Source organism: Notolepis coatsorum (assembly GCF_963971535.1).
Source record: "Notolepis coatsorum genome assembly, chromosome: 7".
NCBI lineage: Eukaryota > Metazoa > Chordata > Actinopteri > Aulopiformes > Paralepididae > Notolepis > Notolepis coatsorum.
In genome coordinates, this window is record NC_140171.1 from 128,857,666 (window position 1) to 128,873,459 (window position 15,794).

At 43.5% G+C, this 15,794-nt stretch overlaps 1 protein-coding gene across 1 annotated transcript in view; it reads left to right on the forward strand.

Moving 5' to 3' along the window:
• Nucleotides 1-15,176, forward strand: part of pik3r6a (phosphoinositide-3-kinase, regulatory subunit 6a) — a gene marked incomplete at both ends in the record, with an annotated part of 59,243 nt that extends 44,067 nt beyond the window's left edge. The window contains 3 exons of the mRNA XM_084319388.1: nt 10,464-10,578; nt 12,993-13,063; nt 15,058-15,176. Of these exons, the coding sequence (XP_084175514.1) occupies nt 10,464-10,578; nt 12,993-13,063; nt 15,058-15,176 (305 nt within the window). The remainder of the gene's footprint in view (nt 1-10,463; nt 10,579-12,992; nt 13,064-15,057) is intronic.
• Between the last annotated feature and the right edge of the window lie 618 nt (nt 15,177-15,794).

The window sequence follows — 15,794 nt, forward strand, 5'->3', positions numbered from 1 at the left end:
TATGGTGTGTGGTATGTTCTATGGTATGTGGTATGTTCTATGGTATGTGGTATATTCTATGGTATGTGGTATGTTCTATGGTATGTGGTATATTCTATGGTATGTCGTATATTCTATGGTATGTAGTGTGTTCTATGGTATGTGGTATATTCTATGGTATGTGGTATATTCTCTGGTATGTGGTATGTTCTATGGTATGTGGTATATTCTGTGGTATGCTCTATGGCAGGGGTGGCCAACCCGCGGCTCGCGAGCCGCATGCGGCTCTTTGCCCGTCAATGTGCGGCTCTTCCATCCATAAATTTTTTTTTTTTTTTTTTTTTTTTTTTTTTTTCATTTTTTTCTTTTTTTTTTTTTTTACCTTTTTTTTTTTTATGTCACTCATTCCATAAGGACGTAGAATAAACATTTACAATTTTTTTTTAAATGGTCCATTTGCATGTTCTTGGTATCTGAATCTAGGGACATATATGGATCAGTGTCAGAAATAGTGTGTCTGTTACTAGGCTTGAGTAAATTGTAATGAACCAAAGGAGAATATCAATTCTATTTAAAAAAAAATATATATCTTTGACTGTAAATAACACCATGCTAAAATTGACCAGACCTGAAAAATCTAAGCAAATGAATAAAGGGAAGATGATTAAACAGAAGGTTTTGTAGATACAGTACTGAATTCTGCCATCTTTTTTATAATGTAAATTTCTCCACCATTCTTCATCATATTGCAACACCGTTTTTTGCAAGACGTTCACAGAAAGGTAGAGAAACTAACTGCGTTCTGTTTTATGGCAATAACGTTCAGGTTTGTGGGAGATAATCCCAAAAAATAAGAGAAATTAAAAAGTAAATCCAGATGTCAGATGATTGACAGGGGCTGGTGTGAGCTGGGTAGGGTAGTTTTTCGAAATTTGAAAGCCCTGAGTCTCTTCCTTCAAAAGACTACACTCACTTTTGGCTGTGCCACTTCCTCCTGTCAATATGCGCCGGTTTCCGACTCAATGCCCTGAGATTTCTATAATCTTATATTTCACTAATAACAGTTAAAATAATTGGTAAACAAACATAATGCTGAAAATATACACTTTTACTGTATATCTCGGGCTTTAGAGGTTAACCCTGTGAGGCCCAAATTAAAAAGAAATTAGCAACTTCAGAGGGTGGGACATATAAACACATTTACTATCAAATAGCATTGTGAGGCTGAACAACAGGACCAATTGACTATACATGTGCTTAAAGGGGAACTATCTTATAAATGGCTTTTTTCAGTGTTTACCATTGTTTCTTAGCTATGTGGACTTATATTAATAGGATATATGTCTCTAATTCTCATATTGGCGAATTCTTCCAATTCTCCTCTCACAATATTCACCCTCACTGAACTGAGTCATCTGAAAATGTGCATATCTGTGATGTCAGAGATTTCTCAGCTGCATAATAATGTGGCAGTTGATGTGGCAGTTGGCACCAGGCCACACAGTGGTTGGAGCCCAGCCTCAAAACGGCTTGAGGTAGAAAAATGCGGTTTTTAGTACTTGATTAGAAATACAAAACAATGCATTTAAAAAAAAAAAAACCTAGGTGTTCCATAGACTCACAGGAATTGTGTAAAAGTGCCCAAATAGTGAAAGAAATAGTAAAATAGTTCCCCTTTAACATTTTTTAAATAAACATTATTTTTTTAAATAGCTGAAAGTGATTTTGTAATTTTGCAACCGTGGGTCTCACAGGGTACTTTTAACCCTGTGAGGCCCAAATAAAAAAGACATTAGCAACTTCAGAGGCCAGAGGGTGAGACCTATAAACACATGAAGGGTGCCGTGACTGAAAAAAAAGGTTGAGAAACGCTGGTATATGGTGTGGCTCTTTGTGGTACCACAGTCATTTTTTTGTGGCTCTTAGTCTCTGACTGGTTGGCCACCCCTGCTCTATGGTATGTTCTATGGTGTGTGGTATGTTCTATGGTATGTGGTATGTTCTATGGTGTGTGGTATATTCTATGGTATGTGGTATGTTCTATGGTATGTGGTATATTCTGTGGTATGCTCTATGGTATGTTCTATGGTGTGTGGTATGTTCTATGGTATGTGATATGTTCTATGGTATGTTCTATGGTGTGTGGTATGTTCTATGGTATGTGATATGTTCTATCGTATGTTCTATGGTGTGTGGTATGTTCTATGCTATGGTATGTGCTATGTTCTATGGTATGTGGTATGTTCTATGGTGTGGTATGTTCTATGGTATGTGATATGTTCTATGGTATGTTCTATGGTGTGTGGTATGTTCTATGGTAAATTATTTATTTCAAATAGATTGAGAATGTACCCATTTTCAAAGTTGAATAAATGTTTCATTTTCAAATGTTGTGATGCTTTGTGTGTTCTGCTTTATGTGTCCACCCCGTCATGTGCTGGTCCACCCTGTCATGCACTGGTCCACCCTGTCATCTTGATAGTTTTTAATAATAATTCAATCATACTGTGAGATATCTGTTTAAATAATCTAGTGTGTTCAATAGCTAAGTGGGGGGCAATAATATGCAAATAAAAAACTGCATCCAAATATCACAGTTTTCTCCTAATTATAAAATATATATGTGCGAATTGTATGTGTTTCTTTTAAAAACAGGTGGTTTACATACAATCTTTTATTTATTTATAATTTAAAGCAAACAAATAACCCTGTTCAGGAAAGGGACATCATACCTTTCTGAAAAAGTAATTTTCATCTTAATATTGCAATGAAAACATATTTAACAGTAATGTATTATGTCCATGACAGGGTGGACATATCTCATGGTTTATTCTTTGAATATATGCCCATAATTATCTGAAAATATGTGTGGGAGCTCAGCTTATATATATTTCTACAACTTCAGTATCTACTATTTATGATAAGACATAAATGGAATGGGAAATTAAGATAAAAATTTCTGAGTTGTGAGGGTTGAAAGGCACTCTATGGTGATATTGACCCGGGCGCGTCTCTGGCGCCTACAACGTCAAGGATGGGACCCAATGAGGCGAGCGAATAATACTATTATGCAAACAGATGGCGTAAAGATATATATCTTATATATATAAACAATATACAAGTTATACAAAATAATAAACGCAGACTTTCAGTGTTAATCTGGACTTTCAGACAGTCGCCCCCTAATTAGTCCGAACCTAATTAGTAAAATAAATGTGGGGCACAGATTAATATTAAGGGTCAAGTCAACTTCTCCATAATGTGCTATGGGGAGTTGGAAATAATCTATAAGGTCAGTGGGTTATCGTCGTCGTCAGGGGGGTCAGGGAACGCAGGCAGCTCTATCAACTTGGCTACTGGTCTGGTGTAAGTCCGCCCTTGGACGATGACTTCTGTCGCTCTGACCTTCCCATCGGAACCGTTAATCACTTTGCTCACACGGCCGGCTGGCCACGTAGCTCGGGGTAGTGACTGGTCTATTATCATCACGACGGTACCCACTGTCAGGTTGTCCCTGTCTTTAACCCACTTCTGACGGGCTTGAAGGGATGGTAGGTAGTGTAGGAGGAAGCGGGCCCAAAACTGGTCGGCCAGTACTTGGCTGTGTCTCCACATCCTCCGGCCGTTCATTTCGTCCTGTCTGTACACCGTCTGAGGAAGGGCAGGGTCCAGCCGCCCCATCAAGAGGTTGTTTGGGGTGATGGGGTCGATGTCAGCTACGTCGCTTGAAACGTAACCGAGGGGCTTGGAGTTCAGAACTCCCTCAATCTCTGTGAGGACCGTAGCCAGGACTTCATCGCCCACGGTCTGGGCTCCAAGTACGGTGTACATAGCAGTCTTTATGGATCGGACCTCTCTCTCCCACGTTCCCCCGAAATGGGGGGCGTTCGGGGGGTTGAACTGGAAGGTGACTTGAGCAGGAGCGAGGCGGCTCTTGAGTTCTTCACCCATGGTCAGGAAGCTCTCTCTCAGTTCCGTGTCTCCTCCTCGGAAATTTGTCCCTTGGTCGGACAATAGCACTGATGGGGTCCCTCTCCTTGCTTGGAACCTCCGGAATGACATGAGGAACGAGTCTGTACTCATGGTCTGGAGGAGCTCAATGTGAACAGCTCGGGTGGTCATGCACTTGTACACGATGCCCCACCTCTTCTCTGTTCCTCTTCCCTTCTTGACGTTGAATGGGCCGAAGCAGTCCACGCCCGTGGAGTGGAAGGCCCGCTCGCCGAGTCGGAGGCGGCAGGGAGGCAGGTCGGCCATCTTCGGAATACTAGGCTGTGCCCTCCACTTGCGACAGGTCGGGCAAGTCCGTTGGAATCGACGTACAGCTTCTCTCCCTTGGAGTATCCAGAAGCGCCGTCGGATCTCCGCAAAGACTCGCTCGGCCCCCGCGTGGCACACCACCTTGTCGTACTTCTGGATGATCAGATCTGTTATCTTGTGTCGGCTGTTTAGGACGATGGGATGCTTAACATCTTCGGCCAAGTCCGGGGCCCGTCTCAATCGACCACCCACCCTGATGAGGTGCTGGGCGTCGAGCTCTGGGGCTAAGGTGAGGAGTCGACTGTCTGAGGGGACTGGCTTTTCCCCTCTCAGACAATCTATTTCTTCTGGGAAGGAGTCTCTTTGTGCTCTCTGTAGTAGAAGAAGTTCTGCTTCCTCGTAGGCCGATGCGTCGAGGTCTGTGGTGGGGGGAAGTTCCGGGTGGTGCCATAGGAATGTCCTTTTCTGAGCACTCTCCAGGGTTAGACAGTCGTCTAGGTCCGGGTCCGTTGGAGACGGGGCTTGACTCAGCCCGCAGAACATAGACTTCTTTATTTCTGACTCATCTTGGTTCGCCTCCCGTGGTGTGGGGATAGGCCACTTCTCCTCCGGGAGCTTGAGGAACTCTGGACCATCACTGTATGGGTTAGGACGTGTGAGGTCGGTTAGGGACATCCCCTGTGTGATGACATCCGCCGGGTTCTGCTTGGTGTCAACATATCTCCAACATGCCGCTCCTACCAGGTCTTGGATTTCGGTTACTCGGACTCCGACGAAAACTTTGTACCGACAGGAGGCGGACTGGATCCAGGTGAGCACGGTCATGGAGTCTGACCATATGATGATCTCACGCACCGGTATGGTGAGTTCACTTTGTACCATTTTTGCGAGTTGCGCGCAGAGCTCTAGTCGCGGGATCGACTGCTGCTTGCGGGGAGCTATCCTCGAGCGGGCCAGGACGAAGGCTACGTGGACTTCTCCTCCCTCTTCTCGGGCTCTCAGGTAGGCCACTGATCCGTACGCCACTTCAGAGGCATCGCTGAAGACGTGCAGGTCTATCTGACACGTCTCCAGCCGCACTGTAGGGGGGAAGTAACTCCGCGGGATGGCCACCTCGCGGAGTAAGACAAGTTCATCCTCCCATTCTCTCCATGTGGTAGCCAGGTGCTCGGGTATGGGGTCGTCCCAGCCCTGCTCCTTGTCCCACAGTTCTCTCACCAGCATCTTCGCCCGGGTGGTGTAGGGGAGGATACATCCCATTGGGTCGTACTGGCTGGCGAGTGTTCGGTACACACTCCGCCGAGTGGTCAGTCTAGTCGTGGACGTCTCCTGATCCGTCCTCAGGGGTGTGTGTCGGTAGTGAAGCGAGTCCGTCTTGAAACGCCAGACGAGGCCCAGGGTCATCTCTTGCGCTTCGCCTGGGGTGTGCGCCATCCAGGTCTCGCTGCTCGCGGCCTTGGTCTCTGGGGGGAGGTGCCGGAGAACTTGAGGGTCGCTACTGGCCCACTGGCGGAGGTCGAATCCACCTTTGGCTAATGAAGCTCGTAGCTTCAGTAGGATGCTCTCTGCTTCTTCTGGCGTGGACACGCTCTGTAGGCAGTTGTCCACGTAGAAGCTTCTTTCCACGCTGTGTCGGACATCATCGTCGGCTCCGGGGTCTTCGGCCACGTGCTTCTGTAACGCGAACGTGGCGCAGCACGGGCTGCAGGTGGTGCCGAATGGGAGTACCTCCCATTCGTATATCGAGGGTTGTTCGTCGTCGAGCCTCTCTCTCCACAGTCTTTGGCGAGGCGCCGCTCAGTGCTCTGTAGGTAGTGGTGTGTCGCTCCCTTCGGCACGTGCAGAGTGGGCATCCCTTCCCGCCTCAAGAGTGGGAACTCCGCACTCCGTCGACCTCGACCTTCGTAGTCTTCTGCTCGAGTAGAACTATGGCATACTTGTCCTCTTTTGACCGAACCATCTTGCGTTCGTTCTTGAATGGCAGCGAGTCTAGTGTCCATAGCCTCTCAACGTGCTGTAAGAGGGTATTGTCTGGGTCGCTCACCTTGGTGTAAAGGCAGCGTGTGGACGTTGGTCGGTTGGAAGGCCCGGAGAGAGGGCCCTGGAGCGTCCATCCCAGTCGGGTCTTAACCGCGGCTGGGCATCCTCTGGGTCCGATGTGGACCGCATCAGTTGGGACAATAAGGTCCGCGTGGTCGGAGCCTATGAGTAGGGTCGGTGTAGCGCCGTTGATGAGCGGTATGGGCAGTCGGCGTAGGTGTTCGTACTTCTCCCTCAGCTGTGGGATGGGGTAATCATAGCGTGACAAACCTATGTCGTAGCTTGTGAACGCCTTGCTGATGCTGTACCGCTTCTCGGGCTGGTCGATCGCTGCAATGGTGAACGAGACGTTTTCACCTTTGATTGTCTTTAAGTCTCGACGAATGGTACGGAGGGTCATGGTCTCCTATGGACCCCGCAGGTCCAACTGGGTCGCGGCGGAGGCGAGGAGGAGGGTCTTCTCCGACCCATCGTCGAGGACGGCGTAGGTGTCGAGTACCTTGTCCCTGTGACTGAGGAGTACTCGTACCACCTTGAGGAGCACCCTAGAGCTCCCACTCTTCGCGGGGTCGATGTAGAGTACTTCTGCTCTCGAGCTGCTTTGTGGGGCGGGTTTTCGCTTGTTGCTCTCGTGCAGTGCAGGTTTAACTATAAGTCTCTCCACTTTACTTCGCTTACACGAGTCACTATACTGTGCCAATAATGGCTCTACAATATTATAGTCATATATAAGTAGCCATTAGCTCTCTGTAACGATACACTGCTTGTAGGTCTGTGTACAACTGTACCGGACGTATCACACTCTCGCTCTGCTACTTCTCCTGTTATGTTACTGCCGCAGCGGCTGCTTGCACCGTCTACCATATATATACTCAAACTGATCCCTATGGGGCTCAGCCGATTCACCTGTACAGAATCAATGCGCTTGCTCTGGGCTAGTCTGAACGTGTCTGAACATGTCTAGAAACCATGTCTAGGGGGCGCGTCTCTGGCGCCTACAACGTCAAGGATGGGACCCAATGAGGCGAGCGAATAATACTATTATGCAAACCGATGGCGTAAAGATATATATCTTATATATATAAACAATATACAAGTTATACAAAATAATAAACGCAGACTTTCAGTGTTAATCTGGACCTTCAGAACAGTAAGTAAGGGTGCAACTTGCTCCGTGCAATCCATTCTTTGTGGATCTAGCCCTATGTACCCTAAGTACATTAAATATCAAATACTTCTCTACTCTTACTGAAGTAGAATTGTGAATGGAGGGTCTAACTAAAGGAACTGTGTACTTCTTCAACCACTGCTTACATGAATATATTAATGTCTGAAGTGAATATACTCCCTATGAAACTGATTTAAATGTACCAACACACGTCTCTCTTTCTCTCAACATGTCATTCTGCCAGTAAAATGTATCCTATCAAATACTCTGTGGTCCGCCTCTGTGAATAATATCTGGTCAAATTATTCCACATCAGAAACTAAGGGGCTCTGCATGTGGGGAAATGCATAAATCAAACAAAAATATTTTTAGGAGAAATCTTTTCCCCTGTGATCCTGTGATTACATTCTGTTAATTATTAAGTGATTTTTTTTTTATTATGGCTGCTTTTATTAACATTGCAAAATATGAAACAGGTTTAAGAAAGAACATTTTGAAAACAAGGGCCTTAATGCAAAATGTTGTTGCTTCTCTGCAATATACTGTCACTCGTGCCTTATTTTTATATATATTCTTTTATTTTAGCATTCAACTTTTTCTTAACACTTTGAGTGCCACTCACGGCTCTTCTCGGGTTTACGCCCCGACCGTTGAATGCCACGGTCATGAGTATTCTCTGGTATTTTTTTTTAGCGATCTGAAATCATATTGCATCATCATACCGTTGGAGATCCAGGGACCGCCGGCGCTCAGATGTGAAAAAAGCGCCGCCTATCGTCTCCCAGATGGTAAATCACCCTTTTGGAATGGACTCAATGAAAGTGAATGGGAGAACGGATTTCTGACTCCACATTTGACTTCTCACTGATGCAGCCGGGGTCTACCAGAGTTCATTCTGGAGCCTCTGAACCACGGCGAATATGGGTTATACTGTACACACGATGGATCAATACATTTATCGATTTTTTCGAATGGCGATCGGAAATTGGAATAAACCATTTGGATACCATCTGACCTCAGGTACGGAATCTATGTTATCAGTGTTAGGATAATCAGACTCGTTTTCACGGATATATAAGCGTTTATGTGATATGTGATATGGCTGTTTTGACTGTAAAAGCCATGAGGAAATAAGAGCAGCTATTATCAGCGCACGGCACGAGCGTGCGTGCGCACACATATACTATCGATCATCTAGCGTTTATTTGAAAACGATTCATAAATAGGCAGACAAATGACAACGTTCTGGAATATTCCAGTAAAAGGCGATTATCATAGGCATGGGTTGTTTTTCCCCGGAAAACGGGTGATTCTCAAAATGCTATCAAACGGAAATAAAGCGATAAAAATACAATCTGCCTTGCCAATGTTGACTGGAAAATGAGTCTTTGATAAGCGACGGGCAGATTAGACACATAATTTAAAACATAGATTAGGCAATATTAACGTTAACATTGGCCGTGGATGGTGGCATTCAACGGGGTAAAAAGGAAAACACAATTCTATATTTTGTGATTCTGTGTGAAGGGGGGGGACTAGCAAAGTAGGATTTTCCTTGTACAGTGTAACTGTGCATACTGTATGACTCATGATAAGTATCTTGAATCTCTTGAATCTTGATGGAAATTACAAAAAGTGTAACCCTGCAACACTGTGCTCCAATACACTTTTATTGAAGGAAAGAAGACAATATGCTTATGTCCAAAGTGAAAGCTATGAGACGTGACAAAGTCCCCAGTCTTCTGTCTGTCACGGTTGTGTAATTGAACCCATAATGGAGACAAGGAGTGACGGTAGGCAGAACTGGATAAAACCCAATATGGGTGTATTTAATGGGATAGTCAAAGTCCAGGCATGGGTCGGTACACAGGGTTGTTTCTCATATTGTCCAGGGTATACACGGGGCAGGAGAGTCCGACAGATGGGGTTAGAGCAGGTGTCGTCAACCGGGCATAGGTCAGAGCAGTACTTAGTGAGCCAGGCCAGTGTCTCCAGGTCTTAGCCGGCAGGTCAGTGTCTCCAGGTCTTTGCCGTGCAGGCTAGGAGAGAGGATGAGAATACCGGTTAGGATAAGGTCAATGAACAAGAGATCCAGGCGAACAACAAAGGCATCAGAGTAGTGAACAAGAGCATAAGAACGTGACTAACATGGTACGAGAGTTTACGATCTGACAGCTTCTCCACGTCTGGGGCAGGTTTACTGTAAATACCCTGATGTCCACAGACTTCAGATCAGCTGCGTCGTTTGACACACCAGCTGCATCTACTTGACCATAATGAGAGCGGGAGAAGGGGAAAGAGAGACAGAGAGAGGGAGGAGCACTGACAGGCAGGAACCATGACACTGTCATTCAATAAAGGTGTTCTGGAGCATGTAGTGTTGCAGATTCCACACTTCTTCTTCTTCTTCTTCTTCTTCTTCTTCTTCTTCTTCTTCTTCTTCTTCTTCTTCTTCTTCTTCTTCTTCTTCTTCTTCTTCTTCTTCTTCTTCTTCTTCTTCTTCTTCTTCTTCTTCTTCTTATACTTGATATGTATAACTGTGTTCTTCATTCCGACAGCCATCAGACTTTACAATGCATCACACTGTGCCTCACTGCATCACTGTTACCATCTTCCTGGACTTTTACTTTTAAAACAATGTTCAATATTACACTGTACAACAACTGTACACTTTCTGTATATTTTACTGTATATTTATATATCTATATATGCATATCTATAAATATTAGAATGTATTTACATAACATAGGAAATGTAGCCTATACCCCGTCCGTATTTTATTCTTAGGCTTATTTTATTCTTTATTCTTAGGCTTATTTGTATTCTATTTGTGACTTGTTTTGTCTACCTAAATGTTTACTGTTTACTGTGAGCGATTTGTAGTGCCAAATGTCCCTCAGGATGAATAAAGTATTTCTATTCTATTCTATTCTATTCTATTCTATTCTATTCTATTCTATTCTATTCTGTCTGCAAACGACAGATACACAGATTGGTCATCTCATCTCTGTCTCAGATAATGATAAATCCAATGAGGACCGTCAGAGAGAGGAGGAGCTTCTTCAGCAGATCCACAAGCTAGTGGAGACCAGAGACTTCCTGGTGGACGATGTGGAGTTTGAACGACTCAGGCAAGCTCTCTAGACTCGTTTTATTTCCTTCTTCTCGTTGTCATTCTGGTTCCTGCCTTTGCATTCATATTACGGTCACACGCTGCAAGAACAGAGAGACTCCGACTCAGCTTCTTCCCCCAGGCCATCAGAACACTGAACACTGAACTCTCCACTCACAAATACACATGAGCACACACACACACACACACACACACACACACACACAACTCATGCAGCAACCGCTAAAAAAAATCACTTTAAACAAAATGTCACTTTAAAAAATAGAATCTTAGAAACACTTTAAAGGGGAACTATCTTATAAATGGCCTTTTTGAGTGTTTAGCATTGTTTCCTAGCTATGTGAACTTATATTAATATGATCTATGTCTCAAAATTCTCATATTGGCGCATTCTTCCAATTCTCCTCTCACAATATTCACCCTCACTGAACTGAGTCATCTGAAAATGTGATGATTTGTGATGTCAGAAAGACACCGCTGCATGATAATGGAGAGGTGCAGGATGAGCTGCACACAGTTCTGCTGCCCAGGCTCAAAACGGCTCGAGATCTTGAGGTAGAAAAATGCTGTTTTTGAGGACTTGATTAGAAATACAAAACAATGAATAAAAAAATATATATATATTACAGAGGTGTTCCATAGACTCACAGGAATTGTGTAAAAGTGCCCAAATAGTGAAAGAAATAGTAAAATAGTTCCCCTTTAAAAGGAGGTACTGTATAGTTTAGATAAATTAAGAGTTAACATTGTAAATTGTATATTGCATAGTAGTGTATATAAGAACCAGTTTCTCACGAACCTAGCATGTCTTTTTTTTTTACCATGCATATCTTGTGTCTTATCTATTTAATTTTTTCAATACCTATTTTATTCTATTTTATTATTGTATTTTGCACAATCAATGCGGGCAAGACCACCCGCATTTCACTGTATGCCCTGGTATGTATGTGACAAATAAACCTCTTGATTCTTGATTCTTGATTCTATTTATTTTACTTTACTTCACTATTATTATCATCCTCTCTTCCCATTTCTGAAAATCATGTCAGTGCAGCCGTGCACACACAAACCTTGGATTCATTTCCAATTTAATCAATAAATACACACCCCCGCTTGTGAGTTGTTTAAAGGAACACGCCAACATTTGGGGAAATTAGCTTACCATCTTCTCCAGAGAGAGACAAGAAGATAGATACCAGTTTCCTCTCTGTGCGTTCAGTAGAAAGCTATCTGGCTGCATCTTAGCCTAGCTTAGCACAATGAATGGAAGCGGACATGACCGGTTAGCCTAGGCATTGTCCAACTTACACCTCTCCCGAAGGCTAACCGGTCATGTCCGCTTCCATTCATTGTGCTAAGCTAGGCTAACGAGCAGCCAGATAGCTTTCTACTGAACGCACAGAGAGGAAACTGGTATCTATCTTCTTGTCTCTCTCTGGAGAAGACGATAAGCTAATTTCCCCAAATGTTGGCGTGTTATTTTAACTCAAGTTTGATCCCTTGAACCGCTGTACCGGTTGCCGTCGCGTGCTGTGTAGACACTACAGTGGAGTAATACAGGCGGCAAGCAGACAGACAGACAGACAGACAGACAGACAGACAGACAGACAGACAGACAGACAGACAGACAGACAGACAGACAGACAGACAGACAGACAGACAGACAGACAGACAGACAGACAGACAGACAGACAGACAGACAGACAGACAGACAGACAGTGTTACAGCAGCCTGCATCCCCTCTCCACTGTGCCATAGTTATTAGGACTTGAGTGTTTGACAAGAGACTGTGTTTGCAGCTCACACCACCCTGAGTTCTCTGAGTTCTGAGGCAAATATCAGCCTATGGGTCATCAAAGAAAAGCCACCTATTCTCGGTCCTTGCCCCACAATGGTGGAACGAACTTCCCACCACAGTTAGGACAGCCGAAACCAGGCCAATCTTTCGCCGTCGACTGAAGACACACTTCTTCAATCAATATCTGAAATGAAGAAAAATAAATAAAAAAATAACCTTCTTACTGTCATGCACTCTTCCTAATATACTAACATACACTCAACACTATAGCACTCAAGTCTGAACACGTTGATGAACATTGTTACTCAGCTGATAGAGACTTGTCGTACAAAACTTGTAAGTCGCTTTGGATAAAAGCGTCAGCTAAATGACTAAATTAACATGTAAATGTATAGGGACTCTGGGAGGGGAGAGGCAGGAGGAAGATGAGTGACAAGGCAAAAATGGATTGTTCTTGAAGCGTGAGAAGAAACCCACTAGAGGAGAGGAGAGGCGAAGAAAGAGGAGGTGAGAGTAGAGGGGAGAGCGTGTTGCTCCATGTTAGCACATAGAGAAAACCTTGTTCCCCCTGGCTTTTCAATCTGTGCTGTGACTCGTTTCTTTCTATTCTACAGGGAGAAAGAAGAAGACAAAGAAATGGCAGATTTTCTCAAGTCCAAGTTCCCTAAAACCTTGAAGAGGAAAGGTATTCAAGCTATAATAATAATAATAATGCAACTTAGATTGTCTTCCTCCTGTGCTAATGCTCAACAGCTGCTCTCAACAAGTGACACACTGTCCCCCTGAGGTCTGTGGGAGATAAACAAGGTTTACGTATTTTAAGATAAGATAAGATATTCCTTTATTGATCCCCTTGGGGAAATTCAGGCATCATAGCAGCATGGGGGAGGGGGGAGGGGAGGTACAGGTCGTAGAAGACATACAGGTACAGGTCACAGAATTATAGTACAGTGGAGAAGTAAAAATAAAAATAGAATAAAAAGGCAGTGTAAACAATATACAATATAATTAACTCTGGACATGCACATTATGGGCAACAAGGTGCGAGATGAGGGTATGTATGGCCTCTCAGTTATATTTGCCCTACAATAAATATAGTTACAATATATAATCTAATAATCTAAATCTAATCTAATATATAAAAAATAAAAAATAAAAAAATGCTAAGATGCTAAATGCTAAATATATGCAATATATAATCTAATAATCCAATAGTCTAAATCTAATCTAATATATAATCAAAAAATGCTAAATGCTCAATTTATCTAGCCTCTTAACAGGCACCCCTAAAAGTGGCCATTTTGTTTTCGTTTTTGAGAACTGCATACTTCTTTTTCAAACCAAAATACTATACTTTATACTTATAGCACATGCATAAGCTTGGTCTCTTTTGAAAGATAACATTCTGAAGTTTCTGATACAATAAATGAGGATAACTTTTAGTGCTAATGAAATAGAGTAACATAGGTCTGAACTTGAGTTGTAGAAAAACTTGTTACTCATGTTTTTCTGTAGTAGTTGCAATATCCATAAGTATATCCAAATAAACTGGAAACTGGAAAAGCTGGAAAACACCCTGGGTCCATAGCCTGAAGTCTTCTTTACTACATGTCCAAATTACATAACAACCCATTCAGAAATTAGTGATTAGGAGCGATTCTGGTAAACTATGTACAAAAAAAAAAGCTCTCCAGGATTCCATTTCCTCATTGACTTGATTCGCACATCCCCCCTATTCATTTTCGAGATCGCCAAATGATTGACGGAGCTAGAGCCTCTGGAGTCGATGGTAATCTGACTCTGCCATGTACAATGGCACATGCCTCACATATCGGCATGTAACTCGAGAACCGCTGAGCGGATTTTGTCGCTTGAGGTGGCAATTGACAGGCAACAAATAGGGCTTTAATTATATATATATATATATATATATATATATATATATATATATATATATATATATATATATATATATATATATATATATATATATATATATATATATATATATATATATATATATATATATATATATATATATATATATATATATATATATATATATTGTATTTAAAAGAATGCACACCCGAGCCGCTAGAGGTCGGCAAAGTGGCTTGTGCCGCTGGCGATCAAATCGTCCTTAAGAGGTCCTGCCGACGGTGCATGTTAAGAGGCTAGAGAGGCTATTTATATATCTAGAGAGGCTATAGTCGTCATAGCCCGCTTTTCTGTCTGATTTTCTGAAGGTGTTTTTGGAAACATCTATTACAGTAATACCGTTCTATTCTATTCTATATACTGACCACTATTACAGCTATACACCATGATACACCACTCAGCATTCCTCACGTTACTCCAAATAGGCCTGAAATGTAAATGGTAAATGGCTGCTATTTTATATAGCGCTTTACAATTTGTTACTCACATTTGACCCATTCACTCACACCAACGGGGGAGGCAACCATGCAAGGTGCCAACCTGCTCATCAGGAGCAATTAGGGGTTAAGTATCTTGCTCAAGGACACATCGACACGCTGCCCGGGAGGGGCGGGAATCGAACCGGGAACCTCCGGATTGCCAGACGACTGCTCTACCTCCCGAGCCACTGTCGCCCCTGTAGCTGTACGTCTTGCAATATAGCGTCACTTCCCCCAGTGTGATCATCCTTCTGTGTCCCAGGTGTCGCCCCAGCCAGTAGAAGGATGGCGTCCAGAGCCCAGCAGACCTCCTCCCCCTTCACCAAGACTGGACTCACCTTGCTGAGAGAGTGCTGTGGCTTCACCTGCTCCATCATGTAGGCCGGAGCCACGAGAGTCACAGCCCCACAGCGGGCTGACTTCAGGGACCAGGAGCCAAAATGGCTGCCCCCACAAAGTCACCGTTTTCAGTTTCAGCTATTCAACCAGAGAAAGGCATGGAAGCAGAAGTGGATTGAAGTATATAGATGCCAGTTGGGAGTGAGTTTGGAGGCTTAGGGTCGGATATTGGGAACACATTGGAATGTCTTGGATGTCTTATCTGGGCTTTGTTTGTTTCTGTCATTATCATGTATGCTTTTTTTTTACCTTTTTTCTCTCTCTCTCTCTCTCTCTCTCTCTCTCTCTCTCTCTCTCTCTCTCTCTCTCTCTCTCTCTCTCTCTCTCTCAAGCTCGTTCTCTCCCAGTCTACCCAGCCAACTTCTCCAAGAGTTTCTATCTCTACAGCAGAATAAGCAGTCCACCCTTCTCAAGTTTGTTTATAGTTTTTCTGTGACCGTACACAATGAAGAGAGACAGGAGAAAGTGAAAAAAGCCCAATGGCTCAGTGGAGAAAGACAACAGCAGTAGGACAAGCGTGAGCTGAATTTAAAACCCCGTCCCAGTCCACTGTGTGTGGGATGATGATGAACACTAATTAGCTGAGCCCTCAGGTCTGCA